The sequence below is a fragment of the Staurois parvus genome, unplaced genomic scaffold (assembly GCF_062004578.1).
Source record: "Staurois parvus isolate SC_StPar_1 unplaced genomic scaffold, SC_StPar_1.0 ptg001882l, whole genome shotgun sequence".
NCBI classification, from domain to species: domain Eukaryota; kingdom Metazoa; phylum Chordata; class Amphibia; order Anura; family Ranidae; genus Staurois; species Staurois parvus.
Window position 1 is genome coordinate 573,189 of NW_028319678.1, and position 20,429 is coordinate 593,617.

At 43.6% G+C, this 20,429-nt stretch overlaps 1 protein-coding gene across 3 annotated transcripts in view; it reads right to left on the reverse strand.

Annotated features, from left to right (window-relative positions):
* LOC149433892 (uncharacterized) overlaps positions 1–20,429 on the reverse strand; it is a 56,877-nt gene that overhangs the window by 36,186 nt on the left and 262 nt on the right. Inside the window, exons 1-7 of one of the 3 annotated variants that reach the window (XM_089664325.1) lie at positions 19,864–20,050; positions 15,443–15,526; positions 14,430–14,462; positions 11,036–11,119; positions 8,788–8,861; positions 6,205–6,280; positions 4,057–4,099 (exon numbers count right to left, since the gene is read on the reverse strand). In XM_089664325.1, the coding sequence (XP_089520451.1) occupies positions 4,057–4,099; positions 6,205–6,280; positions 8,788–8,861; positions 11,036–11,119; positions 14,430–14,462; positions 15,443–15,526; positions 19,864–19,926 (457 nt within the window). In that variant the 5' untranslated portion in view covers positions 19,927–20,050. Of the gene's footprint in view, positions 1–4,056; positions 4,100–6,204; positions 6,281–8,787; positions 8,862–11,035; positions 11,120–14,429; positions 14,463–15,442; positions 15,527–19,863; positions 20,051–20,429 lie in introns of those variants that run through there. The other 2 variants (XM_089664326.1, XM_089664327.1) reach the window with 2 other exon arrangements.

The window sequence follows — 20,429 nt, forward strand, 5'->3', positions numbered from 1 at the left end:
TTTAACCGATAACGATATTGTGAATGAAAAAATCCGGTTGAGCAACAGTGAAAAATTTTGTCATTTTGCATATGAACGACCAATTTTCTATGCATTGGTAGACTGGCCTAATGAGATAATGAAACCAGTATTCTGCAGATTATATTTTATTTATCACTATTTATGTATATAGGTCATGCAATAAACGATGGAAAAGAACAAACAAGGGCGCACTCTCATCGTGCATCACCGTGGTATAACACGTATTTATTAAATGAAAAGAGGATATATACTCACAAACCAACGTGATAAAAGTGGTCCACAAAGACAGTCACAATGCATCTGTATCTAATGATGCAGATAGGCTAACGCGTTTCGGGAGCTAAACCCCCTTCCTCAGAGCTCATGTAATAAACAATATTATACTCATTGCTGGTAATTGTGTATATCGCTCGTTCTGGCCGGATGGGCGTGGCTACAAGGTCACATGCACACCGCATCACTTCCACTTGTACGGAAGACGTCAACACTATGCATTGGCCGACCAACAATTTTTTTAGATTGGTTAATGTGGGCCACCATTTCGACCAACAAACGAACGCCTCTCAGTCGTCGGATGACCGATCGGTTGATTTTCTAAACGTGTATTCCCACCTTAAGGATGGTTCACTCAGAATCTGGTACACCTGTGCTTGGCAGCCAATCAGCTTCTAACCTCAGCTTGTTCAGTTAAGCTTCAGCAATAAAACCCGGAAGCTGATTGGTTTCTATGTAAAAGTGCACAAGATTCTGAGTGAACCAGCTTTCGTAAATAAACCCCAATGTCTCCTTTATCTCTTAACTTGGGGTTCTGTGAATGCAATTAACACTGTTATCTTGGGGTTCTAATCTATTAATATTAGGGTTCAGAGAACACCATCTCCTCTGTCTGTTATTTTGAGGTTCTGAGAACATCAACTTATCAGTCTTTTAGCTTGGCATTCGGAGAACACCATCTACTGTATCTGTAAACGTGGGGCTTTGGGAACGCCAGCTCTTCTGTCTGTTTTCTTAAGCTTAGTACACACCATCAGAAAATCGTATCAAAAATACCGCTTTTGAAGTGATCGTATGATAATCTGATTGTTAGCACACGGCTTTTGTCCAAAATTATTCGAAGGGACCAGCACCAAAATTTTTCTTGTATGATTTTTGTTTAATTAGTAGTTTGAGGCCGAAAATACAATACAAATACAATAGAATTCATTACATCACTTCCGAATTTTTATTCTGTTGTTCAAGAATTTTCCTAACTTTAGTAACCTCTTCACTTTCGATATGAGACTAGCATGCAAAAAAACCCCCCAAAAAACAGACGATCATTCGCCTGATATTCTCATCTCTCTGTACAGGGCTTTAGTTTTCTAGAAACACCACCGCCTTTGCTTACATCTCAGTGTACATGCTCATGGAAATCAGAATCCAACTCAAGCAATCAATAAGCTATTATATTTATATAGCAATATTACACAGGGTTTATGGGGTACATAGAAATATTCACATCAGCCCCTCTCCTGAGCTAGAGAACTACGGAATGTCCCAATCAAAGCCATACAAGTATATACATACACTGTAGGGTCAGTTTCGAAAAGACTTCAGTTAATCCACCAGTGATTTTTTTGGGGGCACTATTCATCTCAATGATACCAACAATGGGCCCACTGGTACCAACAATGGGGCTCTATTCCTCCCACTAACACCAATGATGGGGCACTATTCCTCCCACTGATACCAATGATGGGGCACTATTCCTCCCATTGATACCAATGATGGAGCACTATTCCTTCCACTGACAACAATATTGGGGCATACAGTAATTTTTCCATCCGCTCACACCTATGATGGGGCGCCACTCCTTCCACTGATACCAACAAAGTGGCACTAATCCATCCACTCACATCAGTGATGGGGCACTATTCCTCCCACTTACAACATTGATGGGGCACTATTCCACCCACTGGCACCAACAATGGGGCACTATTCATCTTAATATCAAGAATGGGTCCACTGATTCCAACAATGGGGCACTATACCTCCCACTGATACCAATGATGGGGCACTATTCCTCCCACTGATATCAATGATGGGGCACTTTTCCTCCACTGATACCAATGATGGGACACTATTCCTCCCACTGATACCAATGATGGGACACTATTCCTCCCACTGACACCAATGATGGGGCACTATTCCCCCCACTGATACCAATGATGGGGCACTATTCCTCCCACTGATACCAATGATGGGGCACTATTCCTCCCACTGATACCAATGATGGGGCATTATTCCTCCCACTGATACCAATGATGGGACACTATTCCTCCCACTGATACCATTGATGGGGCACTATTCCTCCCACTGATACTAATGATGGGGCACTATTCCTCCCACTGATACCAATGATGGGGCACTATTCCTCCCACTGATACCAATGATGGGGCACTATTCCTTCCACTGATACCAATGATGGGGCACTATTCCTCCCACTGATAACAACAATGGGGAACTATTCCTCCCACTGATACCAATGATGGGGAACTATTCCTCCCACTGATACCAATGATGAGGCACTATACCTCCCACTGATACCAATGATGGGGCACTATACCTCCAACTGATACCAATGATGGGGCACTATTCCTCCCACTGATACCAATGATGTGGCACTATTCCTCCCACTGATACCAATGATGGGACACTATTCCTCCCACTGATACCAGAGATGGGGCACTATTCCTCCCACTGATACCAGAGATGGGGCACTATTCCTCCCACTGATACCAATGATGGGGAACTATTCCTCCCACTGATACCAATGATGGGACACTATTCCTTCCACTGATACCAGTGATGGGGAACTATTCCTCCCACTGATACCAATGATGGGGCACTATTCCTCCCACTGATACCAATGATGGGGCACTATTCCTCCCACTGATACTAATGATGGGGCACTATTCCTCCCACTGATACCAATGATGGGGCACTATTCCTCCCACTGATACCAATGATGGGGCACTATTCCTCCCACTGATACCAATGATGGGGCACTATTCCTCCCACTGATACTAATGATGGGGCACTATTCCTCCCACTGATACCAATGATGGGGCACTATTCCTTCCACTGATACCAATGATGGGGAACTATTCCTCCCACTGATACCAATGATGGGGCACTATTCCTCCCACTGACACCAATGATGGGGCACTATTCCTCCCACTGATACCAATGATGGGGAACTATTCCTTCCACTGATACCAATGATGGGGAACTATTCCTCCCACTGATACCAATGATGGAGCACTATTCCTCCCACTGATACCAATGATGAGGCATTGTTTACTCCCACTGACACCAATGATGGAGCACTATTCCTCCCACTGATACCAATGATGAAGCATTGTTTACTCCCACTGACATTGGGGCATTTGCTGCCCCCACTGGCCAAAGTCTAGCCCTCTAAAGTCTGAAGGACAGTAAACTGGCCCCCTTTCTTTGGAAAGTTTGAAGAGCCCTGGTCTAGAAGGCAATAATGAGTTTCTCAAGTGTCTGGAGATACGGATAGGATTAATGTACTGCCTGCCATTATTACCACTAGAAGTGGGATCAAAGCAGACTCTGGAGCTTGGGCCACTCATTCAAAGATGGCTGATATTCATAGCCCCTCTTTATCTACCTGTCCACCTATCATTACCTATCCCTAACAAACCCGGCTATGGAGAAGGTAGAAGGGGCCTTACAAAAGGACCATACTATAAAGAGACTGTAGGAAATAGAGGGATTATGATAACTAAGCCCAAAACTTCGGTTTTCCCCCTAATGTTAGCTTCAGAAGCAGCTTGACAAGTGTTTTGCTAGTACGAGGGAATTTTGAGCTCTCGGCTTTGAACGTCTCTCTCAGTTTTTCGTCACAGATTACTGCCCACTGTGACACAAAACCATTTTGCTACCAGCGTGCGGCTTCTGCACTATAAATCTCCGGAAATAGAAATAGCGCTGAAGCATGTAAATCCACTGATGGATCATTCGTTTTACCTTCGCTGCAGTCCAGTCCCCGGGTGTCGCCGACAGGGTCAGACTGTAGAGGAGAAGTTTGGAAACAAAAAAAAATAAAGTTACTGTAAAGATAAAACAAAACCTATAAGACATTGCAGACTGCTAGCTCTGCTTAAAGTGGACCTCTGCCCACAATTTGGAGTGTTTTTTTTTTCTTTTTACATTTATACATATTCCTAAGAAGTAGTAAAAATTAACTCTAAAGGCATATTCCACCTATTGGAAACAACTAATAAATGTACCCCCGTCGATAAATAAAAACTTTAATTCAGTAATTTTTTGCACTGGAGCCTACAAACCATTTCAGCCACAATCATTGGATCATAGGTGCAACGCACAAGTTCCTGCAGACTATTCCACCAGCTATAGGTCATTCCCAATGTATGGATCTTCAGTTCCAGAGCTGGAGGAAGTTATCAATGGACTACAACTGCAGTGAGATCTACAAGATCTACAAGTCCCTCTGCTGCAGTGGTAGATGGCACTTGTCATCTCCCCATTCACAGATCTCTGTGCCAAAATAAAACAAAGTCTGGATCCTGCAGGGAGAAGAACCCCACATTAAGTAAGGGGTATAGGGGGGCCCACATGGAAGAAAAATATATTTAAAATTCTTCCTAAATATATTGCTATATATTTGAAATGCTACAATTTTAGCCATATTGAATATATTTCAAAATATATTTCAATCAATCAATAAATATATATATATATATATATATATATATATATATATATATATATATTATACATACTGCATGTTGAAATGCATTTATTACAAAATATATAAAAATTAAAAAAAAAAAATACATTTCAAATATACTGTATGTCTTTAAAAATACTAATCTACATTTTTGGAATGCATTTATATGTAAAAATAGATGTTAAAATTACTTTTTTATATGTTAAAAAAAATCTGAAGAATATATTTTAAAAAAATATTTTTAAAAATATATATTTTTAAATATATTCCTCAGATTTTTTTAACATATAAAAAAGTCATTTTAACATATATTTTTACATATATTTGTAAATGCATTCCAAAAATGTAGATTTGTCCTTTTAAAGACATACAGTATATTTGAAATATATTTAAAAAAAAATATTTTTCAGATATTTTGTAATAAAAACTAATTTCAACATACAGTATGTATATATATTGAAATATATTAAATATGGCCAAAATTGAAGCAGTTCATATATATGGCAATATATTTGGGAAGAACATTTGTAAAATATAATTCAAATATATTTTTCTTCCATATGGGGGGAGGGGTGGTTTGGGGGCATGGAGATGCAGACTGTGACCATGTTTTATGTGACACCGTAAATATGGGTGCAACATGAATCATGGTCAGAAAGTTAGACTTTAATACAAGCCATCCCTTACCTCTGTAGTTGCAGGCGCTGTGGTAAATTCATCCTCAAAGTTCACAGAGATCCTGACAGCTTGCAGCACTTGTTGTTTATTTACTGTAGGATGACAGGCTGTTAAGTCCCTGCAGCCAGCTAAAGCAAGGGAAGTGGTGTGGCAGTTTCAGTGCCTCCGTTTTGGACTTTGAAGATGAAATTTTCCATATTATCTGCAGCTACAGAAGTAAGTGAGCTTGTTTTAAAGCTTGGTTGCTGCTTGTTAAAATATATAAACGCTTGAATGTCCATAGCCTGGCCACAGTTCTACTGTAAATTCTATTATTTTAATGGATGCTAATTTAATCTACAGTGGTCAAATTCAGGAGGCTTTTCACAGTGTATCCAGGCAAGACTGCAGCCTTTAGTTATGTGATCCTGTGTGGTAACAGGGAGGTCTTAGCACTGTGAAATATTTGAATATTTAGAGTGTTATGGCGATCTAAGAGAACCAGGAATGGCTGATTCTCTAATAGCAGAGTGAAGGTGCAATTTCCCTGACACTTTTATTTGTTGCAATTCTTGCAGTCTTGATTGACTTGCCATTGCACTGAGATTAAAGACAGCAAAAAGTGAAGTTCTCTGGGCTTGCAACATTTGTAACATCTATGCTACTCATAGCAAATCTGGAGGTAACAATGGGAATTTATATACCAAAATACATGGCAAGAAAGTGTCTCTCTCACAGAGATTGGGTAACAGCTCAGTTATCCATACCTTCTTCATCCAATCACAGATCCCCCGATTGACATCCGCTACTTTCTCCCGCACCACAGGGGTGTCCGATGTCCGCCTGGCAAAAAGATTAATAGAGTTATTGACAATATTCCAAGCAGGCCTGTCCACACCAGCCAGATTGTACCTTTTGTGTTTCTATTCCAGTACAGGAGAATGAAAGGGAGAACCTGATTAGTTGATTTGAGAATCATAGACATTTTTCATTTCTGCAGGTTTCATTAAAATAATGCCAGGTGATCCTGCCATGAATGTCTGGCACTTCCTGTTATAGGGTGACAACTGTCTCCCTGTTGTGCTACTGCGTTGTTATTATTATTATTATACAGGATTTATATGGCGCCAACAGTTTGCTCAGTGCTTTACAATATAAGGGAGACAATACAGCAACAATACAGTTCAATACAAGAGGGATAGGAGGGCCCTGATCCTCGGAGCTTACAATCTAAGAGGGGCTAGTGGTACAAAAGGTAATAACTGTGGGGGATGGATTGGTAGGAGGAACAGAAGATTCCATTATTAGCTGAAAGCGGAATAGACTTCCCTGAAGAGATAGGTTTTCAGGGATCGCCTAAAAGTGAGCAGAGTAGGCGATAGTCTGATAAATTGGGGTAGAGAGTTCCAGAGGACGGGGGAAGCTCTGGAGAAGTCCTGGAGATGAGCATGGGAGGAGGAGACAAGGAAGCTAGAGAGCAGGAGGTTGTGTGAGGAGCGGAGAGGATGGTTTAGGTGTTATAAATGTCTTTATATGTTATTGTGAATGTTTTGAATTTTATCCATTGGGAAATAGGAAGCCAGTGGAGGGATTGGCAGAGAGGGATGAAGGACACTGAGTGGAGGCCAGTGGAGGGATTGGCAGAGAGGGATGGAGGCCAGTGGAGGGATTGGCAGAGAGGGATAGAGGACACTGAGTGGAGGCCAGTGGATGGATTGGCAGAGAGGGATGGAGGACACTGAGTAGCGGCCAGTGGAGGGATTGGCAGAGAGAAATGAAGGACACTGAGTGGAGGCCAGTGGAGGGATTGACAGAGATGGGTGGAGGACACTGACTGGTGGCCAGTGGAGGGATTGGCAAAGAGGGATGGAGGACACTGAGTGGATGCCAGTGGAGGGATTGACAGAGATGGGTGGAGGACACTGACTGGGGGCCAGTGGAGGGATTGGCAGAGAGGGATGGAGGACACTGACTGGGGGCCAGTGGAGGGATTGGCAGAGAGGGATGGAGGACATTGGGTGGAAGCCAGTGGAGGGATTGGCAAAGAGGGATGGAGGACACTGAGTGGAGTCCAGTGGAGGGATTGGCAGAGAGGGATGGAGGACACTGAATGGAGGCCAGTGGAGGGATTGGCAGAGAGGGATGGAGGACACTGAGTAGCAGCCACTGGAGGGATTGGCAGAGAGGGATGGAGGACACTGAGTGGAGGCCAGTGGAGGGATTGGCAGAGAGGGATGGAGGACACTGAGTGGATGCCAGTGGAGGGATTGACAGAGATGGGTGGAGGACACTGACTGGGGGCCAGTGGAGGGATTGGCAGAGAGGGATGGAGGACACTGAGTGGAGGCCAGTGGAGGGATTGGCAGAGAGGGATGAAGGACACTGACTGGGGGCCAGTGGAAAGATTGGCAGAGAGGGATGGAGGACATTGGGTGGAAGCCAGTGGAGGGATTGGCAGAGAGGGATGGAGGACACTGAGTGGATGCCAGTGGAGGGATTGGCAGAGAGGGATGGAGGACATTGGGTGGAAGCCAGTGGAGGGATTGGCAGAGAGGGAAGGAGGACACTGACTGGGGTCCAGTGGAGGGATTGGCAGAGAGGGGTGGAGGACACTGAATGGAGGCCAGTGGAGGGATTGGCAGAGAGGGAAGGAGGACACTGACTGGGGTCCAGTGGAGGGATTGGCAGAGAGGGGTGGAGGACACTGAATGGAAGCCAGTGGAAGGATTGGCAGAGAAGGATGGAGGACACTGAGTGGATGCCAGTGGAAGGATTGGCAGAGAGGGGTGGCAGATACAGGACGGTTAGTAAGGTGGATGAGTCTGGCAGCAGCATTCATGATAGACTGAAGAGGGGATAGCCTGCGATGAGGTCAGCCAATGAAGAGGGAGTTACAATAGTCAAGGCGAGAGATAACCAGGGAGGGAATAAGTTGCTTAGTAGTTTCAGAGGTTAGGAACGGCCGTATCTGGGAGATGTTGCGGACATGCTCTCCTGGTTGAGGCTAAAAGCGGCTATGCCAACACACATTGCGAAGGCATGGCCCATTGTTGCCATTATTGGGAAGCCACATTGGGGCAAATATGTGCAGCAGGCGTTAGAGCAAATGCTTGTAGACAGGAAGTGGCTGAAAGAAGCATTAGGGGATCAGCAACACCGAAACAGAAAAGAAGAATGAAAAGAGGGTGAAAACAATATTTTAAGGGAAATAAATAGCAATTGTTTAGGATAGCCAATGCTTTATCAACTAAATGCCATGCAGTTAGGGTATACATCTACTCTTCAGGATTATAAAGTGCTGGAGGAGTTTAGGGGGGAGGAAATATGTGGACATCAAAGTCATAGATTACCTTTTCCTAATCGTTGCCATTTTCTGCTGTAATACCTTCATCCACTTCCCCCGCTCTATGTTACTGTCTGCAGCCTGGAAAGATAACGGAAAACCAATATACGGAGCTGAAAATGCAAGCACATTGGATAAAAACAGCAAAAATATCTGTAATACAGCCTGCGGCTTGATCACACCTTTTCAATGAACAGAAAAGGACAACCTGACTATACAATACATCATTAGTAATGTGGGCAGCACAATGGCTAAATGGTTAGAACTTCCACCTGGCAGTACTAGAGTCATTGGTTCAAATCCCAACCACGGCACCACCTGCCTGGAGTTTGCATGTTCTCCCTGTGCCTGCGTGGGTTTCCTCTGGGTACTCCAGTTTCCTCCCACACTCCAAAGACATGCTGGTAGGCAAATTGTCTCCTGTCTAAATTGTCCCTAGTATGTGTATGTATGAATGTGAGTTAGGGACCTTAGATTGTACACCCCTTGAGGGTTAGGGACTGATGTGAATGTACAATATATATGTAAAGTGCTGTGTAAATTGACAGCACTATATTATTATTATTATTACATCGAGTTTATATAGCGCCAAAGGGTTTGCTCAGCGCTGTACAATAGAGGGGGGGGGACAATACATGAAACAGTACAGCAACAACAAACAGCACACGAGGGGTTAGAGGGCCCTACTCTTTCGAGCTTACAATCTACGAGATAAGTATCTGAAATAAATAAATAATGATACTGTTCACACCAAGGTTCCTAACTCTTATCTCTTTCGTAACCAGGCCCTTTTCTTTTTGGTCTGGTGCTATAAAAAAAAAAAAAAGAAAAAAAGAAATCAACCTCCAAAACGACTAGAATCGTACCCCTTTGTCCTCTATTAACTTTGATTCCTTCAAGGGTTCCTTCATGGACCTATCCACATATGTTTCATCTCTTGTACCTGATGTGCTGTGTATAGACATCCTTCAAGGTTTACAAGGTGCAGTGGTTGTCAAATTGCAAGGTAAATAGGAACTCAAATGTGGCCCCTAATTTTTCCAAATAGTATTTACTACATGCAATGCTACAGGCTGAAGGCTTCCTACAGGAACTGGTCAGAGATTGTCCTTCAGGAGTGGTTGGAGAATAAAGTCATGCTATAGGAGACAGTTAGAGACTAGAGACATGTTGGATAAAAGCACTAGACTTACTATCTTTACAAATCAATATTCCCTCTACTGACTGCTGGAGCCCAAGGGTTACACTTAAAACATCAAAGGGCCACATGTGGCCCTCAAGGCGCAGGTTGGTCATGAGGGATGTAGTGTCTATTCCACAATCAAGAATGGTGGCTTGTACCCCAATATTGGTTCTGCAATGCATTCTCAAAATCTTCTTCACAACGGCCTAGATGTGCTATACATTGATGTCCTTCAACTGTGAATAGGCCAGTAAGGTGTCCAACACACACTGCAGACCAGGGGCGGACTGACAACTCATGGGGCCCCCAGGCAATAGGGGATCACGGGGCCCCTGTGTCCTTGCCCTAACTCAAAAAAGCCTATGAAAAAGGTACCAGGGGCATCTCACGGGGCCTCCTACTGACCCCGGGCTCTCGGGCATTGCCCGAGTTTCCAAATGGTCATTCTGCCCCTGCTGCAGACCCCTAAATAATGTCCCAAAAACCTAACCACAAAGAGCGTATTAAGACCAATAGTTTCACACCCATAAGTCTTTTGCACCATAGAACATGGTAACCATCTACTAGGAACCAACTGCCTTTCATTGCTGTCAGTTGTGGGCAGGGCTGCTGTTAAAAACCATGGGGGTCCATACAGCCAACCTGACAGCCCCCCCCCCACCCCCAAAAAAAGACAGTTTACTATGCTGTTATGAATAAACTCAGTGAGTGATCCAATAACTCATTGTGTTCATTCAGGAAAGAAAGGGATTGGTAAATTTGGGGAAACGTAAGTAGCACAAGAAAGGGTGATGGGTTTGGGAGGGGGTGGCAATTACTGGAACTGATCCCCTGTATGGCTCTCCAGTAATTGCCCCCCCCACATCCAAATCACCCAGCTGCATGGGTCTCCCTGCTGGCCTGGGCCCCATACAGGAGGACTGGTTGGTGGTACCCCCTTATCCTCGGCTCTGGTTGTGGGCCTCTGTGCCAGGAGAGCATTAAAGAGTCAGGAGCACAGGGCTTTGGTCGGGCTTCTCTCATACAATCACCAACATTCACTACACCGGAGAACATAAACTGGTCAACTTACCAATAAGATTACTTTCCCATTCCTCAGTGTCACCTCCATGGGGTACCGGGAACCCATGATATCCACACTAACCAATGAGATCACCTGATCAAAGAAGGAACACAACACAATCATTGTTGTATCTGTGAAGGTTTTCATTTATCCAGCTCATGGTATACCTGGATGTAAAATATAAAATAAATAGACTTATGCCACCTAGAGATAAATATAATAGATCTGATGTAATGAAGACTGCTGCTAGCACCTAGCTGTGTAATACATCGCAGCAGGGGTGGACTGACCATTTGGATACGAGGGCCTGGGGTCAGTAGGGGGCCCCATGAGATGCCCCTGGTACCTTTTTCATAGGCTTTTTTGAGTTTGGACAAGGACACGGGGGCCCCATGATCCCCTATTGCCCGGGGGCCCCATGAGTTGCCAGTCCGCCCCTGCATCGCAGTACGATTTTCTTATCGGAACTGATACCACAACCCAGTGCTGGAGATCTTATTGTTAGACAATAATGAAACTAGCTGTGTATACCATAATCCAGTGCCACAATTATGATTCCACTAAAATATCATAAAGTGCATAGTGACATTTCAAATAAACTCATTTATATAAATAATTTTATATATATCTCAAAAGTACATAATAAATATGCGAAAAATCAAAAACAATAACAAAATTACATACATAATACATATGTCAAAAATCAAAAACAATGACAAAAGTACATAATAAATACATGAAAAATCAAAAACAATAAAAAAGAGCATAATAAATATGTGAAAACTCAAAAACAATAAAAAAGTGGATAATAAATATGTGAAAAATCAAAAACAATAACGAAATCACATACATAATACATATGTGAAAAATCAAAAACAATAACAAAAAGTACATAAAAATATGTGAAAAATCAAAACCAATAACGAAATGACATAATAAATATGTACAAAAATCAAAAACAACAACAATAACAGTCGTTGCTTGACATTTATCAAACAAACATACTTTCCATTTCTTTTGGGTTCTAAATTTTTTTAACTTAAAGTATTACTAAACCCAGGCCAGGACCCTGCATTCACTATATCTGGTCTCCCTGGACCCCGCATTCATTATATCTGGTCTACCCGGCCCCTGCATTCAGTATATCTGGTCTCCCCGGACCCTGCATTCAGTATATCTGGTCTCCCCGGACCCTGCATTCAATATATATGGTCTCCCAGGACCCCGCATTCACTATATCTGGTCTCCCCGGACCCTGCATTCAGTATATCTGGTCTCCCAGGACCCTGCATTCAATATATATGGTCTCCCAGGACCCTGCATTCACTATATCTGGTCTCCCAGGACCCTGCATTTACTATATCTGGTCTCCCCGGCCCCCAAATTCATTATATCTGGTCTCCCCGAACCCTGCATTCACTATATCTGGTCTCCCAGGACCCTGCATTCATTATATCTGGTCTCCCAGGACCCTGCATTCACTATATCTGGTCTCCCCGGATCCTGCATTCACTATATCCGCACTCCCCGGACCCTGCATTCACTATATCTGGTCTCCCCGGACCCTGCATTCACTATATCTGGTCTCCCCGGACCCTGCATTCACTATATCTGGTCTCCCCGGACCCTGCATTTACTATATCTGGTCTCCCCAGACCCTGCATTCACTATATCCGCTCTCCCCGAACCCTGCATTCACTATATCCAGTCTCCCCGGACCCTGCATTCACTATATCTGCTCTCCCGGACCCTGCATTCACTATATCTGGTCTCCGCAGACCCCGCATTCACTATATCCGCTCTCCCCGGACCCTGCATTCACTATATCCGGTCTTCCCGGACCCTGCATTCACTATATCTGCCCTCCCGGACCCTGCATTCACTATATCTGGTCTCCACAGACCCCGCATTCACTATATCCGCTCTCCCCGGACCCTTCATTCACTATATCCGCTCTTCCAGGACCCTGCATTCACTATATTTGGTCTCCCCAGACCCAGCATTCACTATATCTGGTCTCCTAGGACCCTGCATTCACTATATCTGGTCTCCCAGGACCTTGCATTCACTATATCTGATCTCCCCGGACCCTGCATTCACTATATCTGATCCCCTAGACCCTGCATTCACTATATCTGATCCCCCGGACCCTGCATTCACTATATCTGGTCTCCCCGGACCCTGCATTCACTATATCTGATCCCCCGGACCCTGCATTCACTATATCTGGTCTCCCAGGACCCTGCATTCACTATATCTGGTCCCCTACAGTACACAGAACATGGAAATGCAATTATTTTAGTAAATATAAACTGCTAAATACCTTTTATCATCAGCAGTATATAGCAGTCTTGTGACTTCTATCAGTGTCCAGCTGAGCACTTGTTAAAGCTTTTAGGAGGAGTTATCATTCACCTTTGACTGTCCTATGAGGCTGCACAACCCCTGACCCTCTGTCTGGACAGTGATGATTGGCCCTGTGCTGATCATGTGAACTCTCCCAAGAAAAAGAAAAAACTCTCTAGCAATACACCCCAAACTGAGCATGTGCAGAGTGTCCCCATGTTCTATCAGGAGATGAAATGGGGAACGGGGAAGAAGGGGAGGATCAGAGAAGACAGGCGCAAACATCCTTTTTACACAATGCAGAGGATTAACCCCTTAGGTCCCACAGTGAGTATAACAAGCATGCTTTGCTGCATCTACAGACTGATTGTACTGTTGGGGGTTTAGTAACACTTTAAGCGTGTTTTTATATTAAACAATTGTATTCCTTTTTTTTACCAGTTCTACCAAAATTGTGTATTTTTAATAAAGCACAATAGAAAGCAACTGAAAGATCAAAGATGAAGGTAACTGCGAGTGTGCATTGATGTATTCCACTAATGGACTTGTGTTTTGTAAGCAATATTCAACTTGAACATTTTGTTAAGGGCCAAACACATATCCTAGACCAGGGTAAGGGTACGTCCAAACAGGCCCATGCAGGAGCATTTGTTCCACTTTTGATAAATAAGTATGAAATGTGAATATTTTATATTTTATATTTCCTGCCATTAACTAGTATTCTACGCTTCTTTTGTTTACCGGGCTAACCTTAACTGCTTTGCTGAGAACTGAATAGCTGATGCTCAGAATAAACACCCAGCTCCATAAGTCTGCCTGCTGTGTTCAGATGGAACGGCACAGAGTTTCAATAGGAAGGAGATCATCTGTGCTGTCTTTTTAATAAATTCAGAATGCCTTGAAAACCATTGTCACAGGTACAGTCGATATTAAATGTCAATGTTTTTTATATACAGTAATTAATAAAACCACATAATGTATAACAGTTAAAAATCTTGTGAATGAAAAAAAAGCACAGTAATATTAATATTCTTGTGTATGGACCGTGAACACTTACATCGTGTAAATCTATGGAACCCCATTGCTCCCCCTGGAAGAGAAAGAGAGCAATACACAATCAGAGGACATGTAGTATAAACATGTACTTAGTAAAGGTTTGAGCCGCGGCAAACTGAGCCGGAAGTGGGAGCGGGTACCTGTTAAAAACAGGTACCTGCTCCCCCCCCCCCCCAAAAGATGCCAGATAAGGCAGTGGATGGAGGGGGAGGGGGGAAGGCAAATAAGCAAAACTTCGCTTTATCGAATCGATCAAAAACAAAACATAACTATTTTTTTTCATTCTGTACATAACAAACCAGGGGTTAGCAAGGCAAACAAGGCATTTGCCTAGGGCGCCATTTGTGAGGGGGGGGGGCACTGCCCCTTGGAAGAAAGAACTGAAGAAGGGACACACGCAGCATGGGGACCTGGTGGGTTCCGAGAGATGCTGCGGTTTTCATGACGGTGTATGCACAGCCCGACTCTCATTCCTGGGAATGTCCGGAGCTGTGAAGGTGAGTGTCTTTTTCTCTTTCGCCATGTGGGATGGTGGTTGGTGTATGGGGGGCGTGATGGTAGTGGAAGCAGTGGTGTATTTAGGTTTTCTGCTGCCCTAGGCAACACAAAAGGGGCACCCCCCATAGAGAGATCCTGATATTGACCAACAACACCCCTGCTCAGTGATGTGCGAACTTGGTGCTATACACACGCGGCATGGGGACCTGGGGGGTTCTGAGAGATGCTGCGGGTTTCATGACGGTGTATGCACAGCCCAACTCTCGTTCCCGGGGATGTCTGGAGCTGTGAAGGTGAGTGTCTTTCTCTCTCGCCATGGGAGATGGTGGCTGGTTTATGGGGGGCAGTGGTAGTGGAAGGCTCTCTCGGGTGGGAAGGCAGGGGTGTTTTTGGTCAATGTCAGGCTTTCTCTGCGGGGGGCAACGATTTTTTTTGTTGCCTAGGGCAGCACAAAACCTAAATACACCACTGATCACAGGTATAGTAAAACATAAATCAATCCTACAGTCATGGTACCTCTTTGTCATTGCTCCCGTGCCTTTTGAAATAGGAGAGGTTCATCCCCTTGAGAGTGAACTGGTATGTCCTCCAATGGAATTTCTGCATAAACAATAATAATGAATTACCTCCTGATGAATGGTATGTTCCAGTACTGGAAGAACTATAGCCCACCTTAACCTCCCTGGCGGTATGATTTTTTCAGATTTTTGGTGCTGAAAGCGGTACATTTTTTTGCATGGAAATATGTATTTTTTTTATTGTAGGCCTGTAATTTAGGAATAACTCACTGAAATCTGTCCGAACAAGAGTCTAGTAAACATCCCGGGTAGGATAAAACTTGAAACACGAAATCATAAATTATAATTTAATAAATACTCATAAAAAATAATAATATAATAATAAATGTAATTCAATAATATAATCAAACCAAAAACACTGAAATTTGAAATATAGCGCCAAGTTCGCACATCGCTGAGCAAAGTCGCAGAATCGTTTTCAGTGTCTGATGAGGAATTTCCCCCACGAATCATTATCACTCAATTCTGCAAGTGGTTCTGATTTACTATCGCTGTTCTCTAGCCGGTCTAAAACCGATTTTGACCTAAAGGGACGCTTTTTGGACGCCATGGACGTTTCTCAGTTTCCAGGCAGAAAGAACAGTAAAAATGCAGGCAGGGCGCCGGACAAAGCACTCGGGACAACATGTATGTGAAATGGTTTGATACAGGAATGTTTTTCTATGAAATAATCGTTTTAAAAAAAATTTTGTTTTGTTTTAAATTTTAAATTTGCTGCCGGTTACGGCGCCCGTACGTCCCGACGTCACAGGGACTGGAACACAGAAGCCGGATGCCGGCACCGGCCGGGGACGCTGCAGGGGACACATCGCGGGACCGAAGGACAAGGTAAGCGCTGTAGGGAATCCCTGAGCAACGCCGCATGGTAAGCCCGAGTGTAGCTCGGGGTTACCACTTTTGGTACTGAAACTTTAACCCGAGCTACACTCAGGAATACCGCCAGGGGGGTTAATCTGATTTGTCCATAGCAATACAATGGCAAAAATTATTTTCTCCTTTCCTTTGTGCGGGACAAGACACCATTCAGCTAAAACCTGATACTACATAAATGTATGGATCATCTTGGCCTCAGCTAAAGTTTTACCTATGTTGTTCCATGTTTCGGTGGGGTGAGAGAGCACCTGCACAAACCCAGAAGGAGCATGCATTCCCCAGGGCCTCAGTACTGCGAGGCCACGGTGTTAATCAATAAGGCTGGCCATATATTATACAATTTTCTTGAGATTTTTGGTTTAGATTTACCAAAAATCATATAATAGGAGGTGAAACCTAACAACACTTTCAATTGTATCCTATTAGGCGGGCTCTTCCACTACAGGGTTGAAGGTAAATCTAAAGGAAATTGGGCAGAAATTGGACAGAAAATTGTATAGTGTATGGCCAGCCTTAGACACTAGGCTGGCTGACATTGATAATGTTTGCAATTAATGTGATTCTGGATCAGATACGAAAGTTTCCAGAGCCCAATGAGTCTGAATGGCGCGGGAGACTGAATGGCGCAGAGTGAACTAGAGGTGCTAAGATCCAGCTTTCGTAATGTCTCCTACACTTAGGACATTCGCATGGAACGCAAACACACCACGTGGCTGAACCTCAAAAAATACAATTTATTGAGGTCCCATTTTAAAGTGCATGATTGTAAATTACAAATAAAAAACATAAAACATGGATGAAGGAACCTCATAAAATTGCATTTTTGGGCTTCGCCAAAGCGGTGTTGCTGTCTTTCCATGTAATAAGGTATTAAATGGTACGAGGCGAGAAATATATGGAGCTGGGTGGATTTGACTGATCCTAGTTATGGTATGGATGACAGACAGCCCTGGTCTGATGGCACTAGACAGGCCTCTGTGTGGAGGGTATAGAAGAGATCACTTTCAATGGGTTGTTACCCAAATATGGGTGGATATATAAAAAAAAAAACTCTGTTGATATCTGGGACTGCTACCCTTCTGGTAGAGTGATAGGGCCCTTTCAGCAGGATACACTTGGATAAGTAAAAGGCGTACAGTGTTAAAAAAAAACATCTCAGTGGTTTGTTAAGAGTATTCAAGCAGAGCAAAGCAGAGCCAGCACGGCTCTACTTGTGTACTTTTATCTCCAATAAACAATTTTAACAAACCATACAGTGAGATGTTTTTGGGACGCTGGGTGCTCCCTCTTACTTACCCAAGTGATCCTACATATAGGAGACTGAGCTGAGCATAATACCACCAAGTGGGAATTCATAGTGCAGTGAAATGCTTCTATGCAGGATGTGGACAGAAGGTGATAAAGATGGACAGAAGGGTTCAGATCTCAGCAACAGCTGGTTTCAGCAGAAAGTAGTGTGGAAAGTATGAGCTGAAGCTGGCTAAAGTGGAATACATGGCATGGTAGGTAGAGTGGACAGAAGGCAGCATGGACAATATGGGCAAAAGTTGGCTAAGATATGATGGAGGTGGAGTAGGCAGAGTGGACAGAAGATAGAGTGGAAGGCGGTCAGAAGGGTTCAGATCTGAGCAATAGTTAGTCCTAGCAAAAAGTAGTGTGGACAGAATGAACAGAGGATCATATAGTGGAATAAATGGTGAGGTAGGTAGAGTGGACAGAAGGAAGTAAAAACAAAATGAGCAAAACGTGACTAAAGTTGGATGAAAGTGGACAGAAGATAGAGTGGACAGAAGATAGAGTGGACAGAAGATAGAGTGGACAGAAGATAGAGTGGACAGAAGATAGAGAAGAGAGAAGGGTAGCGTGGACAAAATGAGCAAAAGATGGTTAAAGTGGTATGCAGTAAACAGAGCAAGCAGAAGATAGAGGAGACAGAGGCAGAGAGGTTAGAGTGGACAAAGTGGGAAGAAGATGGTATGGACAAAGTGAGTAGATAATGGCCAAAGTAGACAGAAGATTGCTTAGCAAAAGTGGACAGAAGGTGGTGTAGACAGCGAGGACAGAATTCAAAGTGGACAAAAGGTGGTGTAGACAGCGAGGACAGAATTCAAAGTGGACAAAAGGTGGTGTAGACAGCAAGGACAGAATTCAAAGTGGACAGAAGGTGGTGTAGACAACAAGGACAGAATTCAAAGTGGACAGAAGGTGGTGTAGACAGCAAGGATAGAATTCAAAGTGGTCAGAAGGTGGTGTAGACAGCGAGGACAGAATTCAAAGTGGACAGAAGGTGGTGTAGACAGTGAGGATAGAATTCAAAGTGGTCAGAAGGTGGTGTAGATAGCGAGGAGGGAATTCAAAGTGGACAGAAGGTGGTGTAGACAGCGAGGACAAAATTCAAAGTGGACAGAAGGTGGTGTAGACAGCGAGGATAGAATTCAAAGTGGACAGAAGGTGGTGTAGACAGTGAGGATAGAATTCAAAGTGGACAGAAGGTGGTGTAGACAGCGAGGACAGAATTCAAACTGGTCAGAAGGTGGTGTAGATAGCGAGGACAGAATTCAAAGTGGTCAGAAAGTGGTGTAGACAGCGAGGATGGAATTCAAAGTAGACAGCGAGGACAGAATTCAAAGTGTACAGAAGGTGGTGTAGACAGCGAGGATGGAATTCAAAGTGGACAGAAGTTGGCAAAAGCTTTTTTGGACAAAGTGTATAGAGGAAAATTGGGCATATGATTTATTAGAAAAAGTGGGCAGAAGGTGGTGTGGACAGAATGGGAAAAAGATAGAATGCACAAAGTGGAAGGAAGATGTTATGTCCAAAGTTGACAAAATGGGAAGAACGTAGGGTGGGCAAAGTAGGCCAAAGGTAGTGAAGAGAAGATAGGCCAACACCGGTATGGACAAAGTAAACAAAAGGTTTCAGGTTTGGACAAATTCCAGATTATGGTTATCAAAGTTAAATTTTTTTTTCTTGTTCAGTTTATAGCAGTAATGACTTTTACATTTTAGAATTTAGTAGTTTTATGCTCATTTTACATCATTCTATATCAGGTAAAGCAACAGCCGTGCACTCTCTTCCTAGCAGTTCACCTTTTCTTTTATCTACCGCTTCTCTCTATACCCCATGTAGGCTCTCCATTGGTTTTAATAGAGTCGACACCATGTGGCGACAAAGTGCCAATTACTCCAGTGTGGTCACATGCGAAAAGGGGAGGTAATGTGCCCCTCTATCCCTAGGCATACCCGGTATTTATATGCTCCTTGCTTAATGGAGAGGTGAAGGAGTGGAGGAACATTGAAGATATTTGGCTGGGTGGTGGAGATGGGTAAAAGCAAACCTGTTGCCTTACCCTGCATGGGCAAAGCACTGGGATTGCAGTAAGTGCAGGCCACAGACAGGTACAGAAACTTTTTCCAAGAAAAGAAGGTCCAAACACCAGCAATGATCTCAGAGTCAGTAATGTTCCCAGTTATGGTAATCACTCACCAAATTTTGCCTTCTCTTCTCCAAGATGCCAGAGAATTCAGTCTCATGTTTTTCCTCTTCCATCACTTGGCACAGCCCACCCTCCCTCGTCCAGTTCCCTTATCCTTGTCAGTGCCCCACTTGGCACAGCCTTGGTTTGCGTATACTGGCTGTGGATATACCAGCCTCCGTTGGCTCCAGAACCCGGAAAACCTTCATACACTACTCTGTGGACTTTGCTATCTTTTACGAGTTATTGCTTCTGTCAAAGTTCAGCCTGATTATTCCTTTTACCTGGCATGGGAATTCAACAGTGTTATACACAGGTCAACATGATCCGGTTACATAATTGCAGATTATCTACTGGTCTCTTAAGATGAATCATTGATGATCATCATTGCCTCCACTGGAAAGCTGCTTATAAATGAATAATCGGGCTTGTATTAAGGGATCTGGTGACTTAAAATGAAAGTTGATTAGAAGAACTTCAGGCAAAACAAAAATGTAATAATAAGCCATGGGATTACCTGCGTACCGTTCCTGCATTCTGTACTCAGCGGAAGGTCTGAGATAGATTGGCCTACTAA